Here is a 13,779-nt window from a genome sequence, read left to right as displayed (position 1 = left end):
ATCATTACCCTTTGCCAGTTCTAATGGGTCTCCCACCTTCTTATTTTGCAGACCACCATCTTCAGCACATTGGCCAATGAGAAGTCCTTATCTGACTGCAAAAAGGTAAGTCAGCCTGCAGGAATTCCAGCCTGCAGTCAGAGTAATAAGCGACTTTAGAATTGATGACATTCAGTTGAAAAGCTATGGGATCAATGAAAATGCTCTGCTGCCATTGTATAGTCCTCTTTCCTCAGAGATGGAAATTTGAATGGTTCTCTTTAAGGATGTGGAGGATGCTGTTATCATTTGACAGTGGTTTCTTATACAGAAGCTCTGGTTCCATCTATTTCTCTCTCGCTATTATCTGATATTTTATTCTGTAAGATGAGCGTCAAGGGAGTTCAGGGCAAGCCTCATGGCAGGCATCTTTATCTTTGTTTGCAAATTTAAATGTAATAAACCTAAACCCAATACAAAATAAAAATGATTTTGTATTTGGAAAGCTGAACTTATAGCATAAAAATCTGGTTTGGATTCACCATAGTCGAGTTTAAGAAGCTGTCAGCCTTTGCAAAAGGATTAGCCTCGCTGGCATCTGATGGAAGCCGTCTTGTAATGGATCATGTCTGAGGACTGCCTGCTGGAGTAGCAGTGTGTCTAATTCCTGGCCTCTGCAGTGCAGGGGGCACTTTTATCTGCCTCTTTAATCTCAGGTTTAACTAGATCTTGTCCTTCTTGAGGGGAAAGAAGTGATTTCACAGTCTGAAAACTCAAATGAATTCTTTGACACTATCTGTTGATATGGCCCACCAGGTGCATAGAGAGGTGACCTGTGCCTTGTATATTAGTTATTTGGCATTTCTGGGGATTTGATACCATGACATTGTTTGCTGGGTTGTTTCCCTTCCTGGATTTGCTTGATATGGAAATAGGTAGCAGGGGTCCTCACCTTTAAAGGTGGCATGGGGGCCCACCGTTCTGAGTGCTGTCCATTTCATTACCTTGATCATTTTCTTTTTTTTATTGTGTGTTAAGTCGTCATCTTAATTGGGTTCTGCAGTGTTTGTCTGGTTTTGGGCTCCCTGAAAGTGAGGTCCATGTGGAATTCTTAAAATTATAGAGCTTAGAGAACAAAACAAGAGCAAAGGGGACAGGGGTACAACCTTTAAAAGAATGACGTAGCCCAAGGACTTGACCTAAGTTGATTAGAACCGACTAGGTCCAAGATGGCAGATGAGCCGACTTGCACTAGAAATCCCCACCCCTTCCCCAAAATAGCTGGAATACTCCCCCCTGCTCTTTAGCCTCTGAAATTACCCACCCCTGTAAAAACTTGACAACCTCATACTCCCAGACCTCTCACCTTCAAGAGATGGCCCAAACTCTGTCTGTGGAGTGTGTTTCTCTCTAAGTAAATCTACTTCTTACCTTTATCACTTTGTCTGTCACTGAATTCTTTCTGTGGCGAGACATCAAGAACCTGAGCTTCGTTAAATCCTGACAGCAGGTGTCAGTTCAGTTCAGTTCAGTCGCTCAGTCGTGACCAACTCTTTGCAACCCCATGAATCGCAGCACGCCAGGCCTCTCTGTCCATCACCAACTCCTGGAGTTCACTCAGACTCACGTCCATCGAGTCAGTGATGCCATCCGGCCATCTCATCCTCGGTCGTCCCCTTCTCCTCCTGCCCCCAATCCCTCCCAGCATCAGAGTCTTTTCCAATGAGTCACCTCTTCGCATGAGGTGGCCAAAATACTGGAGCTTCAGCTTTAGCATCAGCAGGTGTGATCTCACTTAAAAGACTGTGGGTTCAAATCCTAACTGGGTTTAGGCTGGATTCGAGTCCCAGTATGTGAATTCGAGTCCCAGTCTGCATTACATGGTTTCAACAGGACTTCAGGGGTTCTCTAGTTGCCTGCTTTTTCCAGATTGGACTGCCATCAATGTCATGTATAGATAATGATAATGAGGCTGGTGGGCCTCCAGCCTCCACTTGAATGTTCTACTGACAGTGTACTTAGTGACTCTGCCTGTCACCAGAGACGAAGTATTAGAGAGGTAGTTCTTCATTTTGCTGAGCCGGTATCTGCCTCCCTTTGGCTTTTGTCTAGTGATTAAGTATGAAGCCAGCTAATATGCTATCTTCTGAATCTTCTCCCCATCCCATTGCAAGGCTATTTATCGTCCTTATTTATTTCTAATAGGATGTTGATAATGATTGATTTCCAAAAGCTTGGCTGCTGGGAGCTCACTGTCTGGTTTAAAAACGTGGCTCTGCTACTTGTTACTTATGTGACTTTGGGTTGGTGACATAACCTGTTTGTGCCTCATGTTTACCATCTGTAGAATGGGCATAATAGTTGCACACTTCATATGGTGGATGAATTAGCATACGCAGAGTGTTCTGAACAGTGCTCAACACATAGAAGCATTGTATTAGTTATTATTATTATGGCTTCTGGACCAGGTTAGCCTTTTCTTTGGGGGGAGGGGAGCTAGTTTTTATAACCAGTGTCAAGGATTGTGCTTTTCACTCTTCATTCAACAGCTCTGTTTACAAACTTAGTGTGTGGCAAGCACAATAGAAGATGTAATCTGTGATGAAATGATAAGCTGTAGGCATTCTTGAGTACAGCACTAACATTCTACTAACAGTCTAAGATGGCACAAGTTTTATTTATAAGTCATATCCTTCTGTTGATCACATGATGCTTAATGTACTTGCATGAGCCCTTAAAACATTTTTACATGAACTGGCATTAAAACACAAATCTGTTTTATATTTATGTAAGTGATTCTTTTAGTACAGATGCAGGCCATTATGTTTGTTTCCTGGAATTTAAAAAATTCTATCAATCAAGATAATTTAAAAACCCAGTCCTGTTATCCAACTTATCACTCCCTCTCCCAGTTCTATATCATACACAAATTAGAGTAGTATAGTTGGTCTCTGTGACTTCACTTTCCTTCATCCATTTATCTGCATTTACAAGTGTTCACTGAGCATCTACTATGGGATGTGAACTGGAATATCCTGTGAACAAGTCACATCTGGTCTTAACCCTCATAGAACTAGTAGGTAGTCATTGAAAGTGAAGTCGCTCAGTCGTGTCCAACTGTTTGTGACCCTATGGACTGTAGCCTACCAGGCTCCTCCTTCCATGGGATTTTCTAGGCAAGAGTCCTGGAGGGGGTTGCCATTTTCTTCTCCAAGAGATCTTCCTGACCCAGGGATCGAACCTGAGTCTCCTGCATTATAGGCAGATGCTTTACCGTCTGAGCCATGAGGGTGATAGTAGGTAGTCATTAAATAAGTAACATTGTCATAGATGATGTGTTGTGTTGGCCAAATTGTGATAGATGATATGATTTTTTTTAAGTTGGGAGGTTCTAAGATATGTATATGTACCATGAGAACCTAAGCTAATCTAGGGGTCAGGGGAAACTTTCCTGAAGAAGTGACTTTCACACACAATAGATGAATGGGATTTGGCTGTGTGAAGGCAAGGTGGAGACAGAAAAAGAGCAAGTGTGAAAGTCTGGAAGTGAGAGGTAGAGAACTGTAAAATGTTCAGAATGTCTAGAAATTATAACTTGAAATAGAAGATGGGAAACAGTGAAATAAAAGGCAGCCTGATCATGAATGACCTTGTAAAACTATAGTAAGTGTTCAGATATATTGTAAGGGTAACAAGCAATTTTTAAAGAACTTTGAGCTAGAGAGGGTACATATGTATGACATGATATGATTTATATTTTAAAATCTCTTTGGGGAGGGAGGTGGGAGGGGGGTTCATGTTTGGGAACACATGTAAGAATTAAAGATTTTAAAATTAAAAAAATAAATAAATAAAATAAAATCTCTTGGCTACTAAATAACAGAAGCAGCTAGAGTTTAGATATGAAGCCTAAGAGGGAGGCTATAATTTAGGCAACAGATGGTCATAGCCAGAATCAGAACAACGGCAGTGGGAACCAAGAGGTTTATAAAGTCAACAGCATATAATAATAGTTTGGATACATGGGAGAGGAAGTTGCTAAGGATGATTCCCTGATTCCAGGCAAGAGCAATGGGCAGATTTGCAGTGCTGTTTTCTGAGACAGAGACAGGGATAGGGAGGAAGTTGGTGGAGCTGAGATGAGTTCAGATGAGTATTGCTTGGTCTGTGTTAAAGTGAAAGTGAAGTCGCTCAGTCGTGTCCGACTCTTTGCGACCCCATGGACTGTAGCCTATCAGGCTCCTCCATCCATGGGATTTTCCAGGCAAGGGTGCTGGAGTGGACTGCCTGAATTCAAATTGATATGTGTTAGATTTGTGAGATCTCCTGGAAAGGAAGGCCAGCAGGCATCTGGCCATGTAGCGTTACAACTCCAGAAAGCTCTCTGGGCTGGAGAGATGAATATGGGAGTAATATGAATGTAGAGAATGACTGAGAGAGTGGGAGTGGGTGAGGTCACCCGGGGAGGGTGTGGAGAGTGAGAAGGAGGTTTACAAAACTCTTGAGGGGTGTTAATGTATAAAGTCCGGGAGAAGACTGTGTCCTCTGCAAGACACCAGCTGACACTGTGCACAGCACTGGGGCAGGGAAGGGGGATTGCAAGGCGGTCTTCACTCTGCCCCCCAGTTCTGTGGCCAGTTGGTTTTTGACAAGGGTACCAGGGTCCATCAGTGGCGAAGAAAATCATCTTCAGCAAATGGTGCTGAGACAGCTGATGTGCACATGCGGAAGAATGAAGTTGGACCCCGCTCACACCACAGAGCAAAATGAACTCCAAAGGGAGCAGTGACCTAAGTATAAAAACTTGGAGGAGAGGACGGCAGAGGAGAACCTGTTTAATGAGTAAGAACTTTTGCTCTGCAGTGATAGAGGTGTTCAGGTACCAGGTAGAGGTAATGGTTGCACAACGTCGTGAATGTTCTAAATGCCACTGAACTGTCCACTTTACAATGGCTATGTGATGTGAATTTTACCTCAATAAATTATTTTAAAAAATCCAAGGGATCTCAGTTTTTATCCCAGAGAGCCCCCAAACTCTGCCTCACTTGAGCAGTCTGGAGACCTGGAACAAACTGCTAGAATACCTGCTGCCTTCTCATCAGCTTGGAAAACTCACTCTTCCATGGAGAGATCTCTTTCTTTGCCCCTTTCCTTTCCAAGATTTTTGAAAGACTTTTCTTGATTTCTCCAAGAAAGATGAGTGGTTTTATCTGCTGAGCTCATAACATTTGGTACTGACTTCACTTGTCAAATGTTGACCATGTTCGCAGCCCTGTGCAAAGTACTTTACATGGATTTTCTCATTCGATTTTTATAACAGCCCTCACAGGTAGGTAATAAATCCATCAACTGGTAAAGAAGCTGCTGGAGGACACTCCAGTAGTAGATGTTGTAATGAGGATGTGAGTTCAGCTATCTGACCCTAGAGTCATCGCTTTCAGTGCTTGTTACCTTCTCTGCTGCTGGATTCTAAATACTTATTTATATTAGGTCCAGCTTCCCCCTAAACTATCAGTTCTTGGAAGGGAGGAACCATGACTGATTCTGTTAGCAGTAGTGAAAAAAAATACCCCACAGGTCGTAAGAACTCAATCAATGAATTATTGAATGAGTTTGGATGAGATCCATGAGATCCAAATGAATTTGCTGCATGCATGGTAGGGAAGGACAGCAAAACCTGAGGTGCTGCACGCAGTCCACAGGGTCACAAAGAACTGGACACGACTTAGCGACTGAATGATAAATGGTTGTCTGTTAGCATAATATTATTATGGGACCATTTTGTTCTAAAAAGTATTTTTTTCCTTTTCACAGGAGTTGAGAAAAGAATATTTTATATTCACTGTAAAGGTAATTTCTGCATTAAAATAAGGTGTTAATGGATGGCTAGGTGATTGACATGTTAAGGGTGGGCAAAGACAGCAACTGTTCTAAAGCTTACTTCCTAAACACCATCTATCTGATAGAGTTGTAAGAACCCTATTCTTATTTTCAGCCAAAGACCAGTTTATGCTGTAATTTGGAAAACTTAAACACCTCTAGGTAATATGCATAAATTCATTCATTATTCATGAATATTTATTGAGTATCTCCTATTGCAAAGCAGTTGTTATTCCTAACATGTTATAGGAGAAAAACAAATATGCCGAGACATGAGATGACTTGCTCTAGGGCACATATTAAACTCAAGATAAACTCTTAGAGGGTAGGCCTGATTCAGATCTTCGGATTTTCTCTCTCTAAAGCCTCTCAAATGAAACTACCATATGACACAGCCATCCTGCTGCTGGGTGTGTACCCTCCGCACGTGCATGTGTGTGTATGTGTGTGCTCAATCACTCGATCATATCTGTCTCTTTGCAACCCATGGCCAGGCTCCTCTGTCCATGGAATTTTCCAGGCCAGCATACTGAAGGAGATTACCATTTCCTGCTGCAGGGGATCTTCCTGACCTAGGGATCGAACCTCTGTCTCCTGCATCTCCTGCACTGACAGGCAGATTCTTTATCACTGCACCACCTGGGAAGCCCTGAGAAAACCATAATTCCAAATGACACAGGCACTCCAGTATTCACTGCAGCCCTATTTATAGTCCCCAGGACAGGGAAGCAACCTAGATGTCCATCAGCAGATGAATGGATAAAGAAGTTGTGGCAATACATACAATGGAATATTACCCAGCTATGAAAAGGAACACATTTGAGTCAGTTGAAATGAGCTGGATGAACCTATTATGCAGAGTGAAGTAAGTCAGAAAGAGAAAAACAAATATCATTAACGCATGTACATGGAATCTAGAAAAATGGTAGGGATGAATGTATTTGCATTCATTTGTATTCATTGCAAGAACACACAGATGTAGAGGATGCTTTTGTGGACACAGCAGAGGAAGGAGAGGGTGGGGCAAACCAAGAGAGGAGCATTGACACGTGTACAGTACCAAATGGAAAGTAGATCGCCAATGGGAAGTTGCTCTATAACACAGGGAACTCAGCCCAGCCCTCTTTGAGGACCTAGAGGGGTGGGGGGTGGGAAGGAGGCTCAAGAGGAAGGAGCTATATACTTACGGCTGATGCCCACTGTTGTACAGCAGAAACCAACACAACGTTGTAAAGCAGTTATTCTCCAATTAAAATTTTTACAAATTATAAAAAGATAAAACCTCTCCACGCCACACTATTTATCTAGTGTTGACACATGAAGGGTGTGTATTCAGTGGACCAGCAGCACAGAGCGATCCTCAAATGTGCTTCATAATGTCTCCGGCCACCTGTTTTATATTCATTGGTATTTATAATTTTGTGTCTTGATGCTTTTCCATCTCTCAATGCAAGATATGGACCCACATGTGTCAGCGCTTTCCCAGCAGCACTATTGAACTTCCATCATTTTAATTGGAAGCAGCGCATATAACAGATGCCTTCATCCCTTCTCCAAAGCTCCTCACTCTGACCCTGACCCCCCACCCCTGGGACACAGGTCAGAGATAGGCAAGGGGTGACAGAGAGGTGAGGGTGATGGATGGGGTGAAGGTCAGGTGTAAGATGAATCTGAGGGATGGGTCAAAGGTTAGAGATTTCTGTTTCACAAATTACTTAAAAATGAAAAACAATGGTTTTCCAGTTTGACATTAAAACACCCTACCTTATCCTGCTGTGTATTCCATCTACATACGGTAACCTAGAGTCCCAACCATGTAATAGTAGTCTTATAAATAGGTTTCTCAGGTTGGAGAGTTTATTTTAAAAATTCAGCTGTACCTTACATGTGTGTTGAGGGGGTGAGTGGGCTCCATTTCTCTCTCTCGCTCTGCCCTCTCTCCTTGGACTTCTGAGATCAACCCATATACACGAAAACCTTTAAAAAATAGTACATTTCGGAAATGAATCCTTATCATATTAAAAGGTATTGGTTTGGGGACTTTGTGGAAACCTAAAGGAAATCTATTTGTTTATGGTAGTAATTGGTGGGGATATTTGTGGCTGTGTTGACTGTGCATCCCTTCCACCCAACCATTGGCTTTGACTCGTCCCTCCACTGTTACCAATGACATATGAATATGCAGAGCTCATGTCATCACTTAGCCCACTGGATAAAGGTTTTACTTTTAATAGACATAGACAATGCATCACTCACATAGGCAAGGTAATTTTCCTTTAGGAAGCAGTGATTAAAATAGACAATGTAACAGGCTTTTGGAAGTTTTCATCCGTGTTGATGAATGGGTCTCTGTGTAAACACAGCCCAAGATAGTAATATCAGTGGTTAAGATATTTACTTACAGTTGGTTCCTCAGCCTTTGAGACTGTATTATATCTGGCTTCCTCTTTTAAAGACCAAGACTTAGTGTCTAGACGGCGTTTGCTGACCTCCACAAAGCAGGCTGGGCAGATTCCCATGACTCCTGGCCTCTTGGCAGAATTTCCAGGCTGCCAGGTCACCGTGGCTTCTTCCCATGGCCTGAGAAAGGGCATGGAGACGAAATCAACCCTGTCAGCATCGAGGAAAATTTCCAGTTCCCCCCTGAGAAAGGCAGAATTCGTGTTCTGGAGCAGTTACAGTGAAGGGTATCATTTCAAGTAAATTTAAATGCTGTTTACTTTCTAAATAGATTTTTTGGGAAGCTATGAAGGTTCATTGTTGGCAGAGTGCTGTTTTTGCTGACTTGCTATATGGCTGTCTACTGGATAAAGGATGACAGAGATGTATTTGCAAAGTTCTATCCCTTTTTTCACATGTGCCAATACAGATCACTAACTTATAGGAAGGAAAGTTGTAACGCTTTGAACAGAGGGGCAGTATTGCAGCCAGCGCCCCTCCTCCCAGTCGCTCCACGTCTACTCGCTTAGCCAAGAATGGGCTCTTAGTGCTCATTTGCAGTATTTGGGATAAGGGTGTGTGGTTCTGGATTCTGGGCACTCTCCTTTCAGCAATTATTGCCCAGTTTTTGGTTTTTATTCTTGCATTTTTCCCATCTCCACTCTCCTGGGAGGCAGTATGGTGCAGGGTTAAGAGCACAGACTCTGGAGACCAATGTCTGTGTCTTGAATCCCAGCTCCACTACCCAGGAGCTCTGCAACTTTGCCCAAGTCACTCAGCCTCTCTGTGCCTCACTTATGTCATGTATGAAATGAGACAAATGATGGTATCAACCCCCAAAATTGTTGTGAGGATTGAACAGGTGGATCCACATAAAATTCTTTGAACAGCCTCTCATTATTATTCCACCCCTGTGCTTGCAGAGAATAATTTGAACTTTGATACTCTGCGTCCTCCTGTATCTTCTTGCTCTAAATTACCAAAAATATCAAGGATAGTACTCAAAAGACTTGGACTAATGTCAACATTTGGAAAGAACATCAATAGTAATTGCACTAGAAAAATACCCTCATGTGGGCCTCTAATTCTTATTTACTCTAATTCTTAATAACTAGAGTGCACTCAAGTTCAATATTGTTGGGGTTCCAGTTCTGTAGAAGAAGGCATTTCTTAATAAATGAAACATAAAATCTTTCTAATTGTACAATGAATATGCTTTTTTATATCTTCTAGCACTGGACAGAGTTTTGAGCCCATGCTGCTGCTGCTGCTAAGTTGCATCAGTCGTGTCCGACTCTGTGCGACCCCATAGATGGCAGCCCACCAGGCTGCTCTGTCCCTGGGATTCTCCAGGCAAGAATATTGGAGTGGGTTGCCATTTCCTTCTCCAATGCATGAAAGTGAAAAGTGAAAGTGAAGTCACTCAGTCATGTCCAACATAGAAGACATTTAATACTGCTTGTTAATTCATAAGTTTGGCTTGGTATTTTTCTTCCAAAAGCCTCCAGGAGAAGGCTTGAAATGATAAAGAATTTAAGAGAAAGAATCTACTTTTTATAGATGGGCTTATGGCTTTTTTCTTATCAAAAGGAGGCATTTAGATGGATGGAGGGTTTGGGCTGGTGACTATGAAAAAGTGCTATGGAAATGTTGGACTTCCTTGCTTTTGGCGTAGCATCCATGGATGTAATTTAAGAGATTGAGTATTGGTGATTCCTTCATAATGATTTTATAGCCTTGGCCTAGAAAATTTTCATTCTTTTCCATATGATTGCAACATTTTCAAATATACCATATATTTTCACATATACCCAAGGTCAAACCAAGTAGTCCTAATTTACAAGATTGAAACCGGTTGTGGAAAATAGTCTTAGGACCAGAAGAAATTCATTGCCTATTTTTGTGTATGTCCTACCTTAAGCAAAACAATCAAGGAATACATTATAATCATTTTTTGGATGAGGTATAATTTGCAGCAAATAAAATGTAGTGATAAGTTGACAGTTTAATGATATAATTGGTTTTTAAATTTGGCCACAGAATCTCATCAGTGCCATTAAGATATGCCGTTTGGGATGTGGGCACTTTCATGAATGGAGCCTTGCTGCTCTGGACAGCACTGGTGATGCCAGTTCAGTTCAGTTCAGTCACTCAGTGGTGTCTGACTCTATGCGACCCCATGAATCGCAGCACGCCAGGCCTCCTTGTCCATCACCAACTCCCGGAGTTTACCCAAACTCACGTCCATCAAGTAAGTGATGCTATCCAGCCATCTCATCCTCTGTCGTCCCCTTCTGCTCTTGCCCCCAATCTCTCCCAGCATCAGAGTCTTTTCCAGTGAGTCAGCTCTTCCATGAGGTGGCCAAAGTATTGGAGTTTCAGCTTCAACATCAGTCCTTCCAAAGAACACCCAGGACTGATCTCCTTTAGAATGGACTGGTTGGATCTCCTTGCAGTCCAAGGGACTCTCAAGAGTCTTCTCCAACACCACAGTTCGAAAGCATCAATTCTTCGGTACTCAGCTTTCTTCACAGTCCAACTCTCACATCCATACATGACCACTGGAAAAACCATAGCCTTGACTAGATGGACCTTTGTTGGCAAAGTAATGTCTCTGCTTTTGAATATGCTATCTAGGTTGGTCATAACTTTCCTTCCAAGGAGTAAGCGTCTTTTAATTTCATGGCTGCAGTCACCGTCTGCAGTGATTTTGGAGCCCCCCAAAATAAAGTCTGACACTGTTTCCACTGTTTCCCCATGTATTTCCCATGAAGTGATGGGCACCCCATAATTCTCGCCCAGCAGCTGCTGTAATTGTCATCGTCATTTCAGAATCAACAGCACATTCAGGTCCATAGTTTGTCTAAGTATAGTTATTGTCTTAAACAGGAACATTGCTAATAGGAAGGAAGGTAGTTAAGGGCAAGTGTCACGAAATATGTTGCTTTCATCCCCTTTGAGCTATAATTATCGCTCTGCATCTGCATTTGAACAGTTTTTAAGAGTACCACCTTGGAAGTCTGTGGTTCATGCCTAAAGTGAAAGTGAAGTCGCTCAGTAGTGTCCGACTCTTTGCGACCCGTGGACCGTAGCCCACCAAGCTCCTCTGTCCATGGGATTCTCCAGGCAAGAATACTGGAATGGATTGCCATTTCCTTCTCCAAGGAATGTGGTTCATGCCTAACTGCTCATGTAATATACATTGTAGGATATATTTGAAACAGTAACAGTTAGCAGCAACCCTTTACCCCACCACACATACCTACAGCTGAAAAAATCTATTTTGAGCCACCAAAAAAATAAGTGGATTTTTGTCATAGTAGTTCTGGACTGCCAAAACTGTTTAATGGGGGTGGCAGAAATAAAGGGATGCTGACTAATTTTGCAAATTATACTTGCAAAAGGGCATATAAGACTTATTATTTATGTGGGTATATAATCCAGAGGTATAAAATGATGATATTATAGAGGAATCACCATTATTTACTCTCTTCATTTATCTCTATGGCTGCTACACCAAAAGCAAGGAAGTCCAACATTTCCATAACACTTTTTCATAGTTACCAATCCAAACCCATCATCCATTGATGTGCCTCCTTTCAATGAAGAGAAAAGTTGTATGCCCGTCTACACTGGGCCAAATGCATATATATATATGCATTTCTGTGTGTGGGGGGGTTAAAGATCACAGAAAAAACTACTCCATTCAGCTCTACAATCACTAACTTGATCTCCTAATTTCTTTGTCAAGTACTAAAGATATTATTCCCTAACGGCTCAGATGGCAAAGCATCTGCCTACGATGCAGGAGACCCGGGTTCGATCCCTGTGTTGGAAAGATCCTCTGGAGAAGAGAATGGCAACCTATGCCAGTATTCTTGCCTGGAAAATCCCAAGGACAGAGGAGCCTGGCAGGCTATGGTCCTTGGGGTCGCATAGAGTTGAACACGACTGAAGCGACTTAGCACAAAGATGTATTGGTGAACGTCTGGCTGTGAATTCTGTTTCCCTTGTGATTCTAGATGATTTCCTTTGGGGCTGCGATATTGCTGAGTCTCAAGGGCACCATGGCAGCTTTCTCTCTTTCTTCTTCTTTCTGTTTTTGGATTTTCCAGACTGTTACATAATCAGGATTTGGCATAGTTAAATAGACTTGTGTGCCTGCGCACACATAAACACATTTAATTTTACATAATATGCTCTGAAAGATGAGCTTTCCTAGAGAGATTTATCTTATTTTCTGAGTCCACAGCACAGTGTGCTAGATGTGAAAAGAAGGCGGAAAGAAAAAAAAATTAAAAGATGACTCCATAAGAAGAATGGCCCAGTATTCGTGTAAATTGGATCTCTCTACTGGCTTACAACTCTTTTTAGAAAAGTGGAGTTGTCAGAATACTTAATTTGCCTCAATTAAGAGTGATCACTCTCGCTATTGTTGCTCAAAATGGGACCAAGTCAGTCTGCAATCAAGCTAATTGCAACCTCTGATTTAGCAGCTTAGCTCTGCGCTTCGCCTTTGTTTTCATAAAGGATCTGTACAGGCCAAATAATCCGTCCCCTCCCACTCCCCCCACGCGGATTGTTTTTCTTCATTATTTTAATTCCATACTTTGAGGATTGCTATAATCTTCTGAAGCCATTGCTCACGCCAACTGCTAAATAAGACGGCTGATGTGAGGATGAGGACAGGGCACTCGGATAAGGAGCCAGTGTGGTGGCTGCTTTGTGAGGTCCAGAGCCAGCCCGGAGCCACTGCTCCAAGAATTTTATGTGGATCCACCTAGTCAGTCCTTTCATCCGTTCTAGAAATCGATACATTATTTGTCGCACGTTATACATGACACAGATGAGGCACAGAGAGTTTGAGTGACTTGGGCAAAGTTGCAGAGCTCATGGGTGGAAGGGCTGGACTCCAGTCCCAGAAGTTGGTCTCCAGAGTCTGTGTACCAATACTGCCTCTCAGCAGAGTGGGAATGAGAGAATGCAAGAATAAAACCCCAAAGCCAGGCAATAATTGCTGAAAGGAGAGTGCCTGGAATCCAGGACCAAGCATTGCCCATGAGTGCTAAGAGGGCCTTCTTGGCTGGACAGTGCGAGGAAGGGGCGTGGAGGAGGGGGGTGGGGGAGGGCGGACTCTGCTCCTCCCCTGTGTTGCAGTGACTCAGCTTACCGGGCGGATCAGCGCCTTCTCAGTGACCACCCGATTCAAAACTGCAATCTGCTCCTATGCCAAGAATCTCCAAGCTGCCTGTGTTCTCACTTCACCTTCTAAGATACTATGTAATTCATTTTTTCCTATATTGTTTATTACATGTCTCCTGACAATAGAATCAATTCCAAGATGACAGGGATATTTGGATCTGCTTTATTCATGCGTGGGAACTGAGACTTGAACATAATAGCTCCTCAAAATTTCCTGTTAAAGGAACTAATGGGACCATGACCACCACCATCACCACCGTCCTTAGTCATAGCAAGGGA

General features: G+C 42.5%; 1 protein-coding gene across 1 annotated transcript in view; it reads left to right on the top strand.

Annotated features, from left to right (window-relative positions):
• Positions 1 to 13,779, top strand: part of RASGEF1B (RasGEF domain family member 1B) — a 669,944-nt gene that overhangs the window by 253,473 nt on the left and 402,692 nt on the right. Inside the window, exon 3 of the mRNA XM_052641857.1 lies at positions 52 to 105. Within this exon, the coding sequence (XP_052497817.1) occupies positions 52 to 105 (54 nt within the window). The remainder of the gene's footprint in view (positions 1 to 51; positions 106 to 13,779) is intronic.

This window comes from Budorcas taxicolor, chromosome 6 (assembly GCF_023091745.1).
Source record: "Budorcas taxicolor isolate Tak-1 chromosome 6, Takin1.1, whole genome shotgun sequence".
Lineage (NCBI taxonomy): Eukaryota > Metazoa > Chordata > Mammalia > Artiodactyla > Bovidae > Budorcas > Budorcas taxicolor.
Note: the sequence above shows the minus strand (reverse complement) of the source record. Positions and strands in the feature narration are given on the sequence as shown.